The sequence below is a fragment of the Coptis chinensis genome, chromosome 6 (genome assembly GCF_015680905.1).
Source record: "Coptis chinensis isolate HL-2020 chromosome 6, ASM1568090v1, whole genome shotgun sequence".
In the NCBI taxonomy this organism is placed as follows: domain Eukaryota; kingdom Viridiplantae; phylum Streptophyta; class Magnoliopsida; order Ranunculales; family Ranunculaceae; genus Coptis; species Coptis chinensis.
In genome coordinates, this window is record NC_141461.1 from 92,981,201 (window position 1) to 92,995,596 (window position 14,396).

Below are 14,396 nucleotides of genomic sequence, written 5' to 3' on the forward strand. Positions count from 1 at the left end.
TGTCTAGCCTTTTGATCATCAGGAGACAGTGAGAATGAGAAAAACCCTTTGGATAGGAAACCCATCCAAACAAATACGGGATGTAGCAGGGACAAATTAATCGGGTAATGGAGGTTGTGTGTTGCACCAGTACACGGTTGACTCATCATTATCTTTCTTTAAAATGTTTTCCAAGTGATACCAGGTCTAACTTATAAGACTCAAAATATGATGGGCTGGTAGCTCAAGCCAAAGGGTACCTAGTTCTCAACATTTAACTGGGGTTTTGGCTTAGGCAAGTAAATATACACCATCTAAACTTTAGCCAGGAGTAATATGGGTTCCAGTTGTTGAAGTCTGGCTATGTCTAGGTTGTAAAATTGTAATTCAGTTGAAGATGGTAGTAGTTTCCTAGAGAAACCTTGGATACACATCTGCAAGGACATCCTGGGCTTTATACGTAACAGGAGCAAATAAATTTAAGCACAGACACTTGGTTCAGTCGTTTTTAACAACTAAATTGTATCAAGTTGAAAAATCATACAAGTGAAAAACATTAATAGGTATTGAAATGGAAGATTCAAGTTTTAAGAAAGTAGGATAGGAAACACTTTATATGTGAACATCGTTTCTCATTAAAATGACTCGAGCACCATCGCCAATTTCAACAAGTTACAATTTCATGACCCAACTAAGAAAACATTCAAAAAATCCAAACACTTCCCGGGCATACCTTGGTTACGATGCTAGTAAAAACCACCATTGTTTGCGATTGGAGACAACACTTTGAAGGATATCGAAAACAAAGTTTTTAAGAAACAAAATTAACCAATATACGACGTAAAGGTCCTCAGAGCGATAATACATATTAATCATATATTCTTGGAAGTAATTGAAAGGTATTAACCTTTAAAGAGCCCAGTGGGTCCACCACTCTCACTGCCTGTTGGATCAACTTGAAAAGTACTTTCACTAACTCTTCCCATGACAACATCATCTAAAGCACCCCAAGGTAAATCTGCAGATAAATTATCTGCAGTGGAAACTCACTATGTTACTGACATAAAGGTGAATAAAAATGTCCTTAGGAACAGAATTTCCATCTGACAAATGTTCTGATCAACATAAATATGAGACACCTTCAATCAACTGTTGGAAGTTAACTACATTTTCCTGACGCCAACCAAAGTTGTACCTTGAAATCCAAATAGCAACTTCCCATTTTGAAGGCTAACATTTTTCTTCACAGCATTAATTACATTCTGCATCCCGATATACTCCACCATTTCAGGTGAATCACCTTTTATCTACACAACAATCACAGGAATATTAAAGGTTAGTCAATAATCACATGTATAGACATATCCCAATATAAAAAAATAAGATCCGGAATTCAAAATTGTATAAGAGAATGAATCTGACTCTTGACACAATAGAGACAGTCATATACACACCTCTAGTTCGAAAAACTTGATTCCCTGTAAACACAAGGAAATCCAAATGTTAATATACTAAAAAAACGTTTACACACTTCTAAATGTGCATTCAAGCTTTAAGATTAAGAAAATAATAAACAATGAAGTTCAATATGCTACACTCACTTTCACCACATCAAGAAGTAACAAATTTAATCAACCCATTAGGGATCTAGATCCTACTTGGCTGTATTTTTGCCTATCAGGAGTGTCTCCTTCCTTAGGGCCAACAATGACAGATACTGCATTCATAACTTTCTTCACTCCTTTGAAGTACTCAGGAGTTAGAGTACTCTCCTTGGTAATGTCTCCAACAATCTAAAAGAATAGGATACCAAATTATCATTTTTTGCACATAATTATTTTGTTGTTGTTTTTTTTAAAAAAAATGGAAAACCTAAAATCCTTCACATTCATTGGTTGAGAGAAAATAAGTTACCATGTCAACATCCGGGCCTATCATTCTTTTCGCCTTCTCTTCATTTCTAACCTGAGAGAATGAACATTTGTAAATGAAAATTTTGAAAGAATAACAAAAAGGAAAAGGAACATAAAAGATTGATTAGGTAACATTGATTAACATAAACTATGTAATTAGGAAAGGTCACCTTTGCCTCACCATCTCTAGGAGGCTGGAGAGATTCTTAAACAATGGTTACATGCTCAAAAGGAGAAAAAGATTTTACCTTTTGAAAAAATCAAATGGCAACAGAGAGACTCTTTTTCAATAATCAAATCGCCATTATTTGAGAGAGAGAGGGGCGCATATGAAGAAGAGAAAGATAGATATGGGAGAGAATGGAAAAGAATTGGTTCGTATTCTCTGATTAGACTTTTCATTTTCTTAACCTCTTATTAAATAACCCAATTATTACTAATTAAATGAAATTTATTGTAAAGCGTACCATTCAGAATGGCGTGGATTTGGTTTTCTAATATACTCTCACATGAAAAGACTGATTAGCCCTATTTGAAGGTGTTAAACAATTGTTTTATTTAAGGACAATATCGGTACTGAAAATTTATAAACACATAAAAAGACAAAGTAATCCTCATTAATAAATAGCTAGGCATCTGATTTTATTATTCATCAAGGGTATTATGTGTCAGAAAAAGTGTCGGATGAATTTAAGAGGCCGCGATCATTATAGATATACTAGTAGTAGAGATTCCTTATTGCGAAAAATAACCATAGATCAAAATTCGGCTATGGCAGACAATCAAACCTTTAGACATTTTTGAACGGTCCGGTTCTAGGGACTCAAGTTTCTTTGACTCAAAATTTACTCAATGTTTTGACCGACATATTAACATCATCTAATGGTTCTCAATTACATAGGTAAAACAATTCTATTCCCTCTCTCTCGATAATGTCATGTGGGACTCACCCAATTTATTTTTCTTTATTTACTCATTTTCTTTCCTATCACTTATTTACATATTTACACGTCACACTTAATTGGTTGCAACCCTTGTTAGCAATTCGGGATACGGCAAAAATTCAGTACGGAAATAATTTGAGAATTATTCGGTGATTCAAAAAAACGGTATGGTCAAATATTTGGTCAAAAATTCGCAATACGGCAATTATACGGTGTTTAATTAATACGCGTTTTAAACGTTTGGTTGCAAAAATTCAAAAGTAAAAAATTCGTGATATTATGTTAGTAAATCTTAATAATAGTTGTCATTCTTTACAACATAACAAATATATCTAAACAATTTAGCTACAAAAACATTGAAACCAATTGAATGGTCCACATAGGTACCTTCATTTATTTGTTTTTGGATTGAAATTACCGTTCAAATTTCAAAATACACACACAACATGACAATTTAAATATTGCCCAAAAAATATAAAAGTTAAGCTTTTGGATTAATTTATCACTAAAAATGTAAGAATGGGGAACTTAAAGTAAAAGTGAGAACATAAAGTATATAAAAAATTAATAAAAACGCAATCAAATTATTATTATTATTATTTTTTTTTTAGCCGAATTTGAAAAATTCGGCAAAATCCGTATTATTCGTTTCAAGACAAAAAATCGCGAATTATTGCGAATCTTTCAAACATTCAGAAGTATTATACGTTTTGCCCTTCAAAAATTCGATTCTCGAATTATTCGCAACCTAGGCTACTAACTAGATATTCTCTATACACTATGTAGATATAGCAAATCTAGGCTACTAACTAGATACCATGATTTGGAAGCAACTACATTGAACTGTATACACTCTGCAGTGGATAATAAATAATTTAGTCAGAATAATATCTTTCTTTTATACCTTACAAATTTGAACACATTCATAATTTGGTTGATCAAGTCTCTTTGCAATTTGATTTCTAATCTTAGTCATACATAGTTGTTAGGGTAGTCCGAGTATTCCATGTAAATTCTGTATGGAATTTTGCATCAGCGGGAGTGTGTTTGTATTGCAATGGATGGTGTTATTGTGGCAACCATCGTACATACAAAGCTTGGTGGGTAAAGCAAAAGTTGATATTGAACCTGGTCATGTACATTCTTTATAATTTCTCTTTTCTTACCTCTTAGTCCATAATAAGACTTTTTATAGACTACTAAGTAGTGTTACTTTTTCTTCGTCAATTTGACATTTTATCGAGCTTTGGAGCTTTGAATCATATGTTTGTAATGTTTAGAGGGATTTCTATAGACATATACATAGTGGTGCCTAAGTTAGAGGTTCAAGGTTACAATGTATAATTAGTCATTGGTTTGCTTAAATTGAGTTATTAGATTTTGAGTGTTGAACTTCCCTGTTTTATCAAGGAAGCTTCTCTACATTGTTAATCTATCCTATATTTGTGTTGTTTACTAAAACATTTTGTGCATTGAACCAGAGTTTCAAGAAGCTTTCCTGCTCAACAGTGCTGTCATTGGCTTACCAATGTCTTGGTGTGGTTTATGGTGATCTCAGTAGCTCTCCTCTATGTCTACAAGACCGACTTTTTAGGAAAGTTGAGCCTAGGAAGTATATGGGTGCATTCTTTTATCTTTTGGACCTTAGCTCTCATCCCTCTCTTCAAGTACATCTCCAAATCTTTGTACAAGTTACATAAAATCAGTATCTATGTTGAGCATGTGCACAAACTAATGGCATTGAGCTGCAGCCTTGAGGCCCAAATCAATGGAGAATGATTCACTTAGCTTCCTAATTCCTATGCAAGGATGCACCACATGATTGAACTGACCAGAGTTCGAGAGGAGTAGAGTGTTTTGCGCAGGCACCAGAATGAGCACCTTTAATGGTTGTGAAAATTTCCTGTTCAATTTATAGATGTTCTTGGTCTGAAGTCTGAGTGTCTGACCAATGAACGTTGGGATGAAAAGATCCAAAGTTGATTCAATTCATTTTTAGATTTGTTATTTCCTTGCAAATGGAGACTATTGAATCAGAGGGGAATTTTGCTCTCGCGCTCTCTGTAAGTTTCGTCCAATTGTCTGAAGCGAGTGTTTTATGTGGAGTAATGGGTGGTGAGGGTGATGACACCACAAAAAGATTTTCTCCCAGTTGCAACCAATAAAGACATACAAGGGCGACATCATGTGTGACTTCCCCACCGGACATGGTACTCAGTTTGTTTGTTTTTTGTTTTTTTTATAATTTTTTTTTGTGCAAATCAGTAAGTCGATTAGGAGCGTTTCATTTTTTTTTTTTTTTTTTGAGAATAACCATTTCCAAATTTAGGAGTGTTTCATGTATCTATGAGAATGTTGCTCTTACATTCCGAAGATAGATAATAAAGGTGTACGTTTCCATGGAGTATAAGTTGAACTTTACTCAATAATCAGTCATAAGAAAGAACACAGTAAGATAAATATACCACATGGCAAACATCAAGATTCAAGAAAGTAGCACCAGGACATCCTCATCAGCATAGCGTAGGGACAATTGTTTCTTTCAGTTGGGCACTTTTGCTTTTTACATTGGTTGTAAGTTGGTTTGACAGGAAATGTTCTACTTGGCTCATACCGGGCACATGGCATTAATTCAAGTTCTGATTCTTGGGGAAGAAATCACTCTTCAAACTTTCTTAATTTTGGCCCTTCAGAATTATCAGCAGTAGTAGTACTCATTTTTAGTTTGGGACTTTAGGTAATACTCTTTGTATCTCAGCTTATTTCTCAAATTTTCTGATAAATCTAACAATATTCTCGGAATCCATTTGAAATGGAAACATTACTGCTAAACCATGTTTGTCCTTTAAATTCCCTTGCATTGCTATTTCATGCTTGCTGATGCACAAAAGTCGACCCTGTGGTTTGCGCTCGAGGCCTCGAGCTGCATGACACTGATAAATCAATTGCCTAAAGCGAGAAAATAATATTTGCATGTCAATATAACAAACTGATTGATTATACATTGATAGGATTTGTTGTTTTTAAGCGGGCCTGACAAGACTTGGAAAATGGACTATATCCGTTATGGAGGTCACATTTTGATTGGAGTTAGGGGGCCTCGGGCAGATGCGGCTACATTGAGAAAGCAATTGATTGTGTTTTGTGATCAAAAGTTTCTCCTCAAGCTTGACAATGAGAGCCTCCCAATTGAACATATAACAAAAGGTATAATGTTTCTTGACCATGTGCTATGCCGTCGGGTTGTGTATCCAACTCTCAGATACACTGCCACGGGTGGGAAGATCATAAGTGAAAAGGTGTGGGTACTATTTTATCAGTAACAACAAGCTTAAAGCAATGCATCAGGCAGTTTAGGAAGTTGGAATTTCTCAAGGGGGATCATGATCCAGATCCACAGCCCTGTTTTAGAATGTTCCATGCCACACAAGCACACACAAATGCTCATCAAGAATCCACATTGCAAAATTCTTATTGTAAGGCCTTTATTTGTATTTCGTATTTTTTGTCAAATATATATATTCATATTTGCTTCTTATGTTGTCTAATTTTTTTATAATCATTGTTTAATTAAATATTAATTGAATGACGTATGTTTTGTCTTTGTTAGTTCTTTATATGCTGTTACTAACAAAAAGAAATGTTGCGCTAGGAATTTTACCGAGGTTGATGTTGTATATCTTAATTTTGAACCGTCTTTAACAAAGCAATATGGTCTTATAACTTGCTGGCTGAGATTGGCTGTGAGATTCATTCCTATTAGTTAACAGTTGTTAATATTAACACTTGCACTTGGATTATTTAGGAGGAGATTTAAAGTTTTTCCCAATTTGAAAGACTGGGAATAAGAAGTAAATACAAAATCAAATTTATTTACTTGCGATTTGGAAGCATTAAACCTCAAAATCTTATGGCGAAATTGTGGAGATCGATTAGCTTAAAAAGGGTTCAATGCCAAAGACACAGTTGCAATACCACTTTCAGGTTGCATCCTGCAGTGCCTCTTTTGGTTCCTCGATCATAGCCCAAGTAAACAATGTGTAGTTGGCAGTTATACTGTCCCTAAGGGTGCAAGAGTATTTTTCAACGTATGGGCGATGCACAGAGATCCCGAAGCTTGGGAGAACCCCTTAGTGTTTGATCATGAGAGATTCCTAGATGTTAATAAAGGATGTAACTACAAAGGAAATGATTTTCATTATCTCCCATTTGGTTATGGGAGAAGGATATGTGTAGGGATTCCTTAGTTGAAAGAATTTTAATATTTGTATTGGTTTCACTCTTGCACTCAGTTAATTGGAAGTTGCCAGAAGGGACTAAGTTGGATTTATCAGAGAAGTTTGGGATTGTTTTAAATAAAAGAATACCATTGGTTGCCATTCCTAGCCCAAGATTGTTAAAATCGCTTAAACATATGGTATGAGTACGTGTTCTATTCCTTGATTGTTGCGTTGTATTTTGATATAGTTTATATAGGTGAGGATGATAAGAATTGTTATCTAGGACAATAATAACCCAAAAATAGAAATAAAACCCTTCATCAAAACTCTTCAAAAAAAAAATAGAAAAACATAAACCCTTCAAACAAAGTATGCAATAAATCATTAGCTATGAATATACATATATTATTTATTTAAGTAGACTTTAGGCTTTTGAGTCATTAGCTATCTATGTAGTATGTCCGGGCATAGGGCAGGCCAAATGGCTAGTTCAAGTAAATTTGTTACAGATGAAGTAGTCTGGATATGGAATTGGTCCACGTCATGAGTGAGCGTTGGGGGGTGTCTCAAGGCAAGATATGAATTAGAATGAAGGTGCGAGACAAGTCAAACAAACAATACAAATTGAAGTAAGTAAAATTGGTGAGTCCCACATTACGTCAACCAACAGAGATAATAGATTGGTTTTTGCATGTTTACCGGTAGATGATGTTAATCTGGTTTTTGCATGTTTACCGGTAGATGATGTTAATCCAGCCGTCCAAAAAATTGAGTAAACTTTGAGTCCAAAAAATTTGGGTCTCTAGAACCGGCCCCTTTTCGAACACACTGACACAGTTGAGAATCTTTCTGCCGACCCTTGAAATCATATCAGTTATACTCAAAGAGAGCGTAAGCAGATTGCACAGTGAACACAGGGAAAGTTGATGGCGAATTTCTTAGCATCTATTGTAGAAATTTCCACAATATCACAGCATTTTCAACTATGTAGCATGCACACGGCATTACGGCAAAACAGTTTGGTTTTATATGTGGCTCTGAGATTAGCACACTCTTTCAGGAATTTTTCAGGGATGATCGTTTCCACTGTTCGCGATGTGGCCACATCATTTTAACAGGGACTTTATTTTCAATGCTTTTGTAGTAAAATTGTAAAAGTGCTTGTTTATCAATTTAACTGTCAAATCCTACAATGCAAATCCATTTTGCAGTAAAACATCTGTAATAATTTTGTTCATGATTAACTGAAAATTGATTATGCCAATCCAATTTTCATTTGCAATTAAATTTTATAAAATGCCGGGTCAGATAACATACTACCTGACAGCGCACGTTAAAGTTGCCTAACTTGATCTAAAAGGACCACAATACACCCTGACGGCACGGCCTAGTAGGCCTAACCTTTGTTACTCATCTTTTGAAGAACTAATTCAACGGATCTAGAAAATTAGAACAAAGTATAATGATAAGTATATTCTTATCATCAAATTTACGTTAACACAGTGATTTACTGCAATTGTGCCAAAAAATTTGAAAATCCCCACCTAACACAGACTACTAATCTACTATTTAAAAAGAAAATTAGGAGTGATATTTTGATACTTAGATCCATGTGTGATAGTGTGATACTCAACAAAAGCAGAAAATGAGGCATTTCATCATTCATCAATTACAAATACAGTAGATACCCCAATCAAACTACAGATACAGCAGATACCCCACTCAATTTTTATGTCTAAGAGGATGCAGTTTCAAGGGTAGCTTGCTCATGCCACACCCCATTTAGATTAGACTGCCACAATCTTACCACCCCATCACTTCCAGTTGTTGCCAGTGTCATTCCTCCCATGTCCCACTCCATTTGCCATACCTTAAAAACAGAGGTTAATGTCTTAATTAATTTTCAACATTATTGAAAATTGTTTCCAAGATAGAGGTTTTGAAGTAGAATGAACGCAATTGTGTGCCCAAAAGAATGCCAACAATCAGGGAGGTGGCAATTATGACAAGTAGTGGCGTCCATAGCCCCATATTAATCTTTCGAATGTAAGAGGAACATAAACATGCTATTTCAAAAAAAATCACCTCGCCTTCATGACCAGAGAGTAAAGCAACCTTCTCCACCGAGAGCTTTCCATCTGTGTCAGGCATCAGCCCAATATGCCATATTGCAATCCCTTTGCCCGTTGCAACCGCTATTACCTCATATGGTCTGATAGAAAGTTAACAAGTTTAGAATGTATAGTTATATATCAATTTAATCGAGTATCAGTTACTGGGCGGACCAAGTTCATGGACAATATATCAAGAGCATTATGTAAATAATTAATCTTTTCCTCTGACATTGGAATAAGGCTTCTATATTGTCTTTGGTGTAGCATGATAAGCTCAGGGAAGTTTTGAAAATTCCCAGTGATACATATTAAACAAAGATCTGGAGTACAGTAACCAGCTTTATGAAATAACAATAAATTACATTAAAAACAAAATAGACCCTAGTTGTTAGCAAACTTCTCCTTTTTCAGCATCTCTTCCGCTCTGCAATATGTTTCTGAACTTAACTGATTCAGCGTTAAAAACTTCATGGTACCAGAATGAAGAATCCTAGGATTGACAACATGGAGCTGCAGTTTAGGGCTTCTCCTATAGGTGTCGCATCTTAAAGTTGACTAGGGAACAATTCAGGTACTGCATGCCCAAAATAACGGGAAAAAGAACTTTCAGTGGACTAGGTTGCCAGATCCAACAATACTGAAGGTTGCAATATGAACTGCTGAAATCCCGATTACTTTGTAAACCTATATCATAAGGGAAGACTATCTCTTAAAGCATTGACTGGTGGAAATCTGCCTTCTTAAATTCACAGCGGGTACATGAATTGTCCCTTTTTTCACCCACTACATTACAAGAAATCACAACAGGTAAAGCACTACTGCCAGTTGAATAGCTCAAACTACTTTAAAACTATCCCAATTTACTCGTTCACTTATTTGCATGAAGGAAGATTGTCGTATATTGAAGGAAAATTTAAGATAACTAAAGAAAAAATAACTCGAGGTCAGGTAAGTTCAGCAGATATTGCTATCTGGTTCAGAAATCAAGGTCCGAAAACCGAAAGTCAAATTACCGGTATTAGCTATTAAGTGGTTTTGGATATTGATTATAGCTGCTAGCCGTATGAAAAGATCACCATTAAATAGGTCGATACCTGCCAATATTCGGTGCCCATGCAACAACATAAACCTGGTCACCTTTGTCTCCAGGTAGAGCTAGCTCTGCAACTGGAAGCCACCGCTGGTGGGCCTCATCAAATTCCCAAACCTGTAAACTCAAATATATCATTCAGTAAAAAGCAAATAAAAGGGAGTTGGATTTGATAAAAATGAACTTTTTTATTTCAACCTAAGACCTTGGGTCCAACCTCCCAAGTCTTAACCAGTAAGCCACTTTAACATATTAAAGATGATATACTTTAAGTCCTTGACATAAAAGTGCAGGTATACAAACAGTGCCGAAAATAGAGGTGTCTATTCTATTGTCATGGCTAGACAACATGAGCACTTAATTAGACACACTCAACAACAGGTCCCGTTAGGTATAGTTTAGGCATGGATGAAAGGTTCTTCCAACCATTATGCCGAGATCCTTTTCAACATAACAACTAAAAAGATGAATTATGTGAACACATATAAGGTGGAATTACAATGGTTAAAAAATGAACACCCAAGATGATCGACCCCTATAATACTATGTTACATGGACACCATATTCTGAAAATAATCCATGTCAGACACATATCAGACACATATTGCAAGTGATATACCTCAATTTTTTTATATTTCGCCATGTCAGAGACTATCCGTGTCAAAAACAGACACACCTATTCGTGTCAATGTAATTTAGCTATAATATGCTTATTTGAAGGTGTTGCCATCCAGCACACAGAACAAATGACACAAAATTTTCCATTGTAGCAATACATGCTGGCATATAGAAAATTGATGCAGGAAACAAAACTTCACTATCCAATTTCCAGCGACTCTTGAAATTTCCGTAAATAAGGGTACCAAAATTTCTCCAAAATCAATTTATCATATGCTAGTGAAGCAAGGAAACGTCTGCTAGAACAATAAATAAATATATTAAGCTTCCTGTACCTTAGAGGCATTAAACTGGGGAAGTTCGGAATTAAATCCCAGGGAAAAACTTGATTGATTGTTTTCACCTCTTTGTGGGTTCCAAGAAATTGATGCCGATAGGCATGAAGGCTTCCCCATCATTGGTACTGAATCAATAACATTTTGAAATTCTGCCTGACAACAAGGACAACACTGTCAATGAACAATATTTTGTATCAACCAATGGAATAAATGCAGCATTGATGTCTGAAAGCCAGTATGTCATGCTTATATATGAACATCCCTCCCATCCCATAACTCTAAAGTAAAGGTGCGGTGACTTAAAAAACAGAAATTCTAAGAATCAGATCCAACTCAACTGAGTAAGGTATCAATTTGAAGGTGACAGGTCAGTCTCATTTACAATATTCTACCATGTAGAAAAGAAATATAAATCAAAATAATCAATACAGAAGAAATTAAAAACAATAATAATATAATCATGATAATAAAAGCGCGAAGGATAACAGTTTCAATGTAATGAGGGGAATATGCATGCTTGAATGGTCAAGTGGCATCTTGCTACAAGACACACTTTTGTAAACTGTTGTAACACTTGATATTAATCGATGAAATATATCATTCAAACTTGTTAAGTAATATCCAGTCATCAAAATTATACAAAAGGCTGTTTTCTGTGCTTGTGTTCTGCTGTTTCTGACTTTCAGAAATTTAGGACATTTCATCCTACTACTTCCTCCATGGCCAAGGTAATATAATACATCTTTAGTGATAAAAGAAACATTCATACTGAAGATTGAAAAATAGTTAGGCATTATACTATCTTGAAATGTACTTCAACATTTGCTCAATGTTATATTGATTAATAGCAAATGATGAATCAAGGGGTATAGGAGAAAGTGAAAAACATTGGAGCAGATTTCAGTCTCCTAAACAAAGTTTTTTTTTCTCTGTTTCTTTTTTTGAAGAAAAGAACATTCAAAAGGAAGAAAAAAATAAATAAATAAAAACAGAAAACAAATTGTATGATGTTGGGAGAAACCACGAAATGCAATGAAATTAAGAATGCACATCAAGTTTCGTCAAAGATTTTGTAAGACGACAAGATGACAAAGAAAAAGAACAGTTAGAACAAAAGGAGTATGCATGTCACTATGTCAGAGAAAAGAATAAAACCTACAAACGGGAGCAATGCACATGAGATCAAGCCAAAAAGAAAAACAAAGGTAGATAATTGGGCCAAACAAATAAAGTATATATAAATCATAAGACAGATCTGGATATAACCTGAAGTTGCCACTTTTTCAGATCCAAAGGATCTTGGAGCTCGTATACCTTTACAAAACCGTTTGAATATGCAGCAACCTATAAAAAGTGAAACCCATGCTATACATCAGTAAGCAAAAATACAACATAATGCTTATTCTAAGACATAGACTACAAGTACTACTGTTGAGATGCTAGTATAGTCCCACATGGGGTAGTTAAAGCCATCACTTTATTGTATAGTTCTTGGGGCCGCTCCACACATCACCAATTGGTTTTCAGTTGGATGCCTTATAGTTTACGATTGTATCAAAGCAGGATAATGTCTTTGGGCCAAAAGGGCCCATTTAATTACTCCACGTTACCCAAGTATGTTGTCCACGTGTTAGGCTCTACATGGAACGATCAAAGACTTGCATTACTACATATACTTCCTGGGTTCGCTCTACTCATTACCAATTGGCAGCAAAGTCTTTCAGCAGTTCCTAGTGAATAATATTGAAGGAACCTATAGAATTTTCAGTGCTTGTACTCACCAATTTCAAACTTGTAAAAGAAGCTCCAAATTGAAGATCCAAAGCCTTAGATTCATTGTTCTCAAAGTGTTTGCACTTAATCCATTTGATTGATTGAGAATCTACAAAATAATAACATCATGAGTGCCTTTTTATAGTAATGCCAAAGTACAGACTGGCATATCATATTCGAGGAGCATAAACTTATTACTGTAATTAAATAGAACACTAGGTTCCACTTATACAGTTCTACAGGGTAAGCAGATTATGTGAAGCATATAGAGAGGAGAAAAACAAGAATAAAAAAGCCAACATTACCTTTTTGTCTGATCTTTTGCAGTGATATTATGCTACTTGATAACTCATATGCTCACCTCACCTCGCACCCTTCCCATTGTGTTCGATAGAGCACACAAAGTAATCCGATGTTTTTTATCCACGACCCAAAACATTAAAAGAGTACGAGTTTATGCACAAAGCAGACTTTAATTTGCATCAACAACTCTAGAGTGGATTCCTAGTTTTAAGCAAATGTTCACGATACTTAACTCTGTATTCACAATCTCAACAGCAGCATCACTACTATAATTGTGAGTATCATCAGATTCATGACAATACTGTATCTTAACAATATAAAATATACAGTGTTAACCATGTCCAGAAATTGAGTTGGATTACAATACCTTCTCCAACTTCTTCCCACAGTAATAAAGTTCCGTCCGCGCAAATGCATGCAACAGCGTCACCATACTCCGGAGGAACCCAAACAACTTTCAAAATACCTGCTTCACTTACCTGGTCAAAATTAGTGTAACTCAGAATGAACAAAGTGTAACCAACACAATAAGCAAATGAAACATCTTTATATGGCCTACATAATAATTTCACAAAATTAGAATCAAGTTATAAAAAGAAAAGCAAACAAATTGGACAAACCTTGGATTTGGAAGTGCAGGAGAAAGAAGAGGAGTTTGGGTCAATGGAATCGAAAATGGAGAGAGACCCATCTGTTGAACCCGTTGCTAGTCTCTGCCGGCAATAGTTCCATGCTGAGCAGTTTGTTCCTTTATCTAAATTTATCAGAGACTTCTCCATTTTTTTTTGGTTTGGAAGTGAGGGTTTTTCATAAACCCTATTTTCCCTTGCCTCTTTTTACAGGTTAGTTAGTTGTGTGGTGGGAAAATATTTTTACTGCAGGGTGACAAACTTTTCATAGGGGTTGGGGTAAGAAAATTTTAGAAAATGTTTTCAGTGTGTCGGTTTTCATTTTTTGACAGTTGGGTAACATGCCCACTTGCCCGTCATTACTCATTACTAGCCTATTTGTACGTGTCTCTGCCACGTAAACAAAAAAAAATGGCATGACCTGTAATATTTGGGTTTGGCAAGGGGCAAAATCGGAAAAAAAAATAATAGCGTG

At 35.3% G+C, this 14,396-nt stretch overlaps 2 protein-coding genes and 1 long non-coding RNA gene across 3 annotated transcripts; 1 reads left to right on the forward strand and 2 right to left on the reverse strand.

Moving 5' to 3' along the window:
• Positions 1 to 881: 881 nt before the first annotated feature.
• On the reverse strand, positions 882 to 2,143 carry LOC147495515 (uncharacterized). The gene is made up of 6 exons (XM_086568391.1): positions 2,063 to 2,143; positions 1,894 to 1,944; positions 1,638 to 1,772; positions 1,434 to 1,457; positions 1,175 to 1,286; positions 882 to 1,012 (listed from the first exon to the last, which is right to left on the reverse strand). Exons 2-6 carry the CDS (start codon positions 1,915 to 1,917, stop codon positions 882 to 884), a joined length of 426 nt encoding a protein of 141 aa, XP_086424517.1. The 5' UTR covers positions 1,918 to 1,944; positions 2,063 to 2,143.
• Positions 2,144 to 3,629: 1,486 nt separating this feature from the next.
• LOC147495516 (uncharacterized) lies at positions 3,630 to 4,843 on the forward strand. The gene is made up of 2 exons (XR_015197536.1): positions 3,630 to 3,972; positions 4,318 to 4,843. It is a non-coding gene; the product is annotated as an uncharacterized LOC147495516 (long non-coding RNA).
• A 3,781-nt stretch (positions 4,844 to 8,624) lies between these two features.
• On the reverse strand, positions 8,625 to 14,171 carry LOC147495517 (protein SEH1-like). The gene is made up of 8 exons (XM_086564163.1): positions 13,913 to 14,171; positions 13,660 to 13,771; positions 12,998 to 13,098; positions 12,483 to 12,560; positions 11,214 to 11,369; positions 10,265 to 10,377; positions 9,142 to 9,268; positions 8,625 to 8,926 (listed from the first exon to the last, which is right to left on the reverse strand). The coding sequence occupies exons 1-8, from the start codon at positions 14,069 to 14,071 to the stop codon at positions 8,792 to 8,794; spliced, it is 981 nt and encodes a 326-aa protein (XP_086420289.1). The 5' UTR covers positions 14,072 to 14,171; the 3' UTR covers positions 8,625 to 8,791.
• Between the last annotated feature and the right edge of the window lie 225 nt (positions 14,172 to 14,396).

Excerpts from the sequence above, each read along its gene's own strand:
- LOC147495515 (XM_086568391.1), bottom strand. The coding sequence starts at position 1,917 with ATGATAGGCCCGGATGTTGACATG. Across the intron at positions 1,287-1,433 it reads TCAAGTTTTTCGAACTAGAG|ATAAAAGGTGATTCACCTGA; the intron begins GTGTGTATATGA and ends ATTGTTGTGTAG. Across the intron at positions 1,013-1,174 it reads GTTGCTATTTGGATTTCAAG|ATAATTTATCTGCAGATTTA; the intron begins GTACAACTTTGG and ends TTTCCACTGCAG.
- LOC147495517 (XM_086564163.1), bottom strand. The coding sequence starts at position 14,071 with ATGGAGAAGTCTCTGATAAATTTAGATAAAGGAACAAACTGCTCAGCA. Across the intron at positions 12,561-12,997 it reads CTTTTACAAGTTTGAAATTG|GTTGCTGCATATTCAAACGG; the intron begins GTGAGTACAAGC and ends CACTTTTTATAG. Across the intron at positions 9,269-10,264 it reads TGGGCACCGAATATTGGCAG|ACCATATGAGGTAATAGCGG; the intron begins GTATCGACCTAT and ends ACTTTCTATCAG.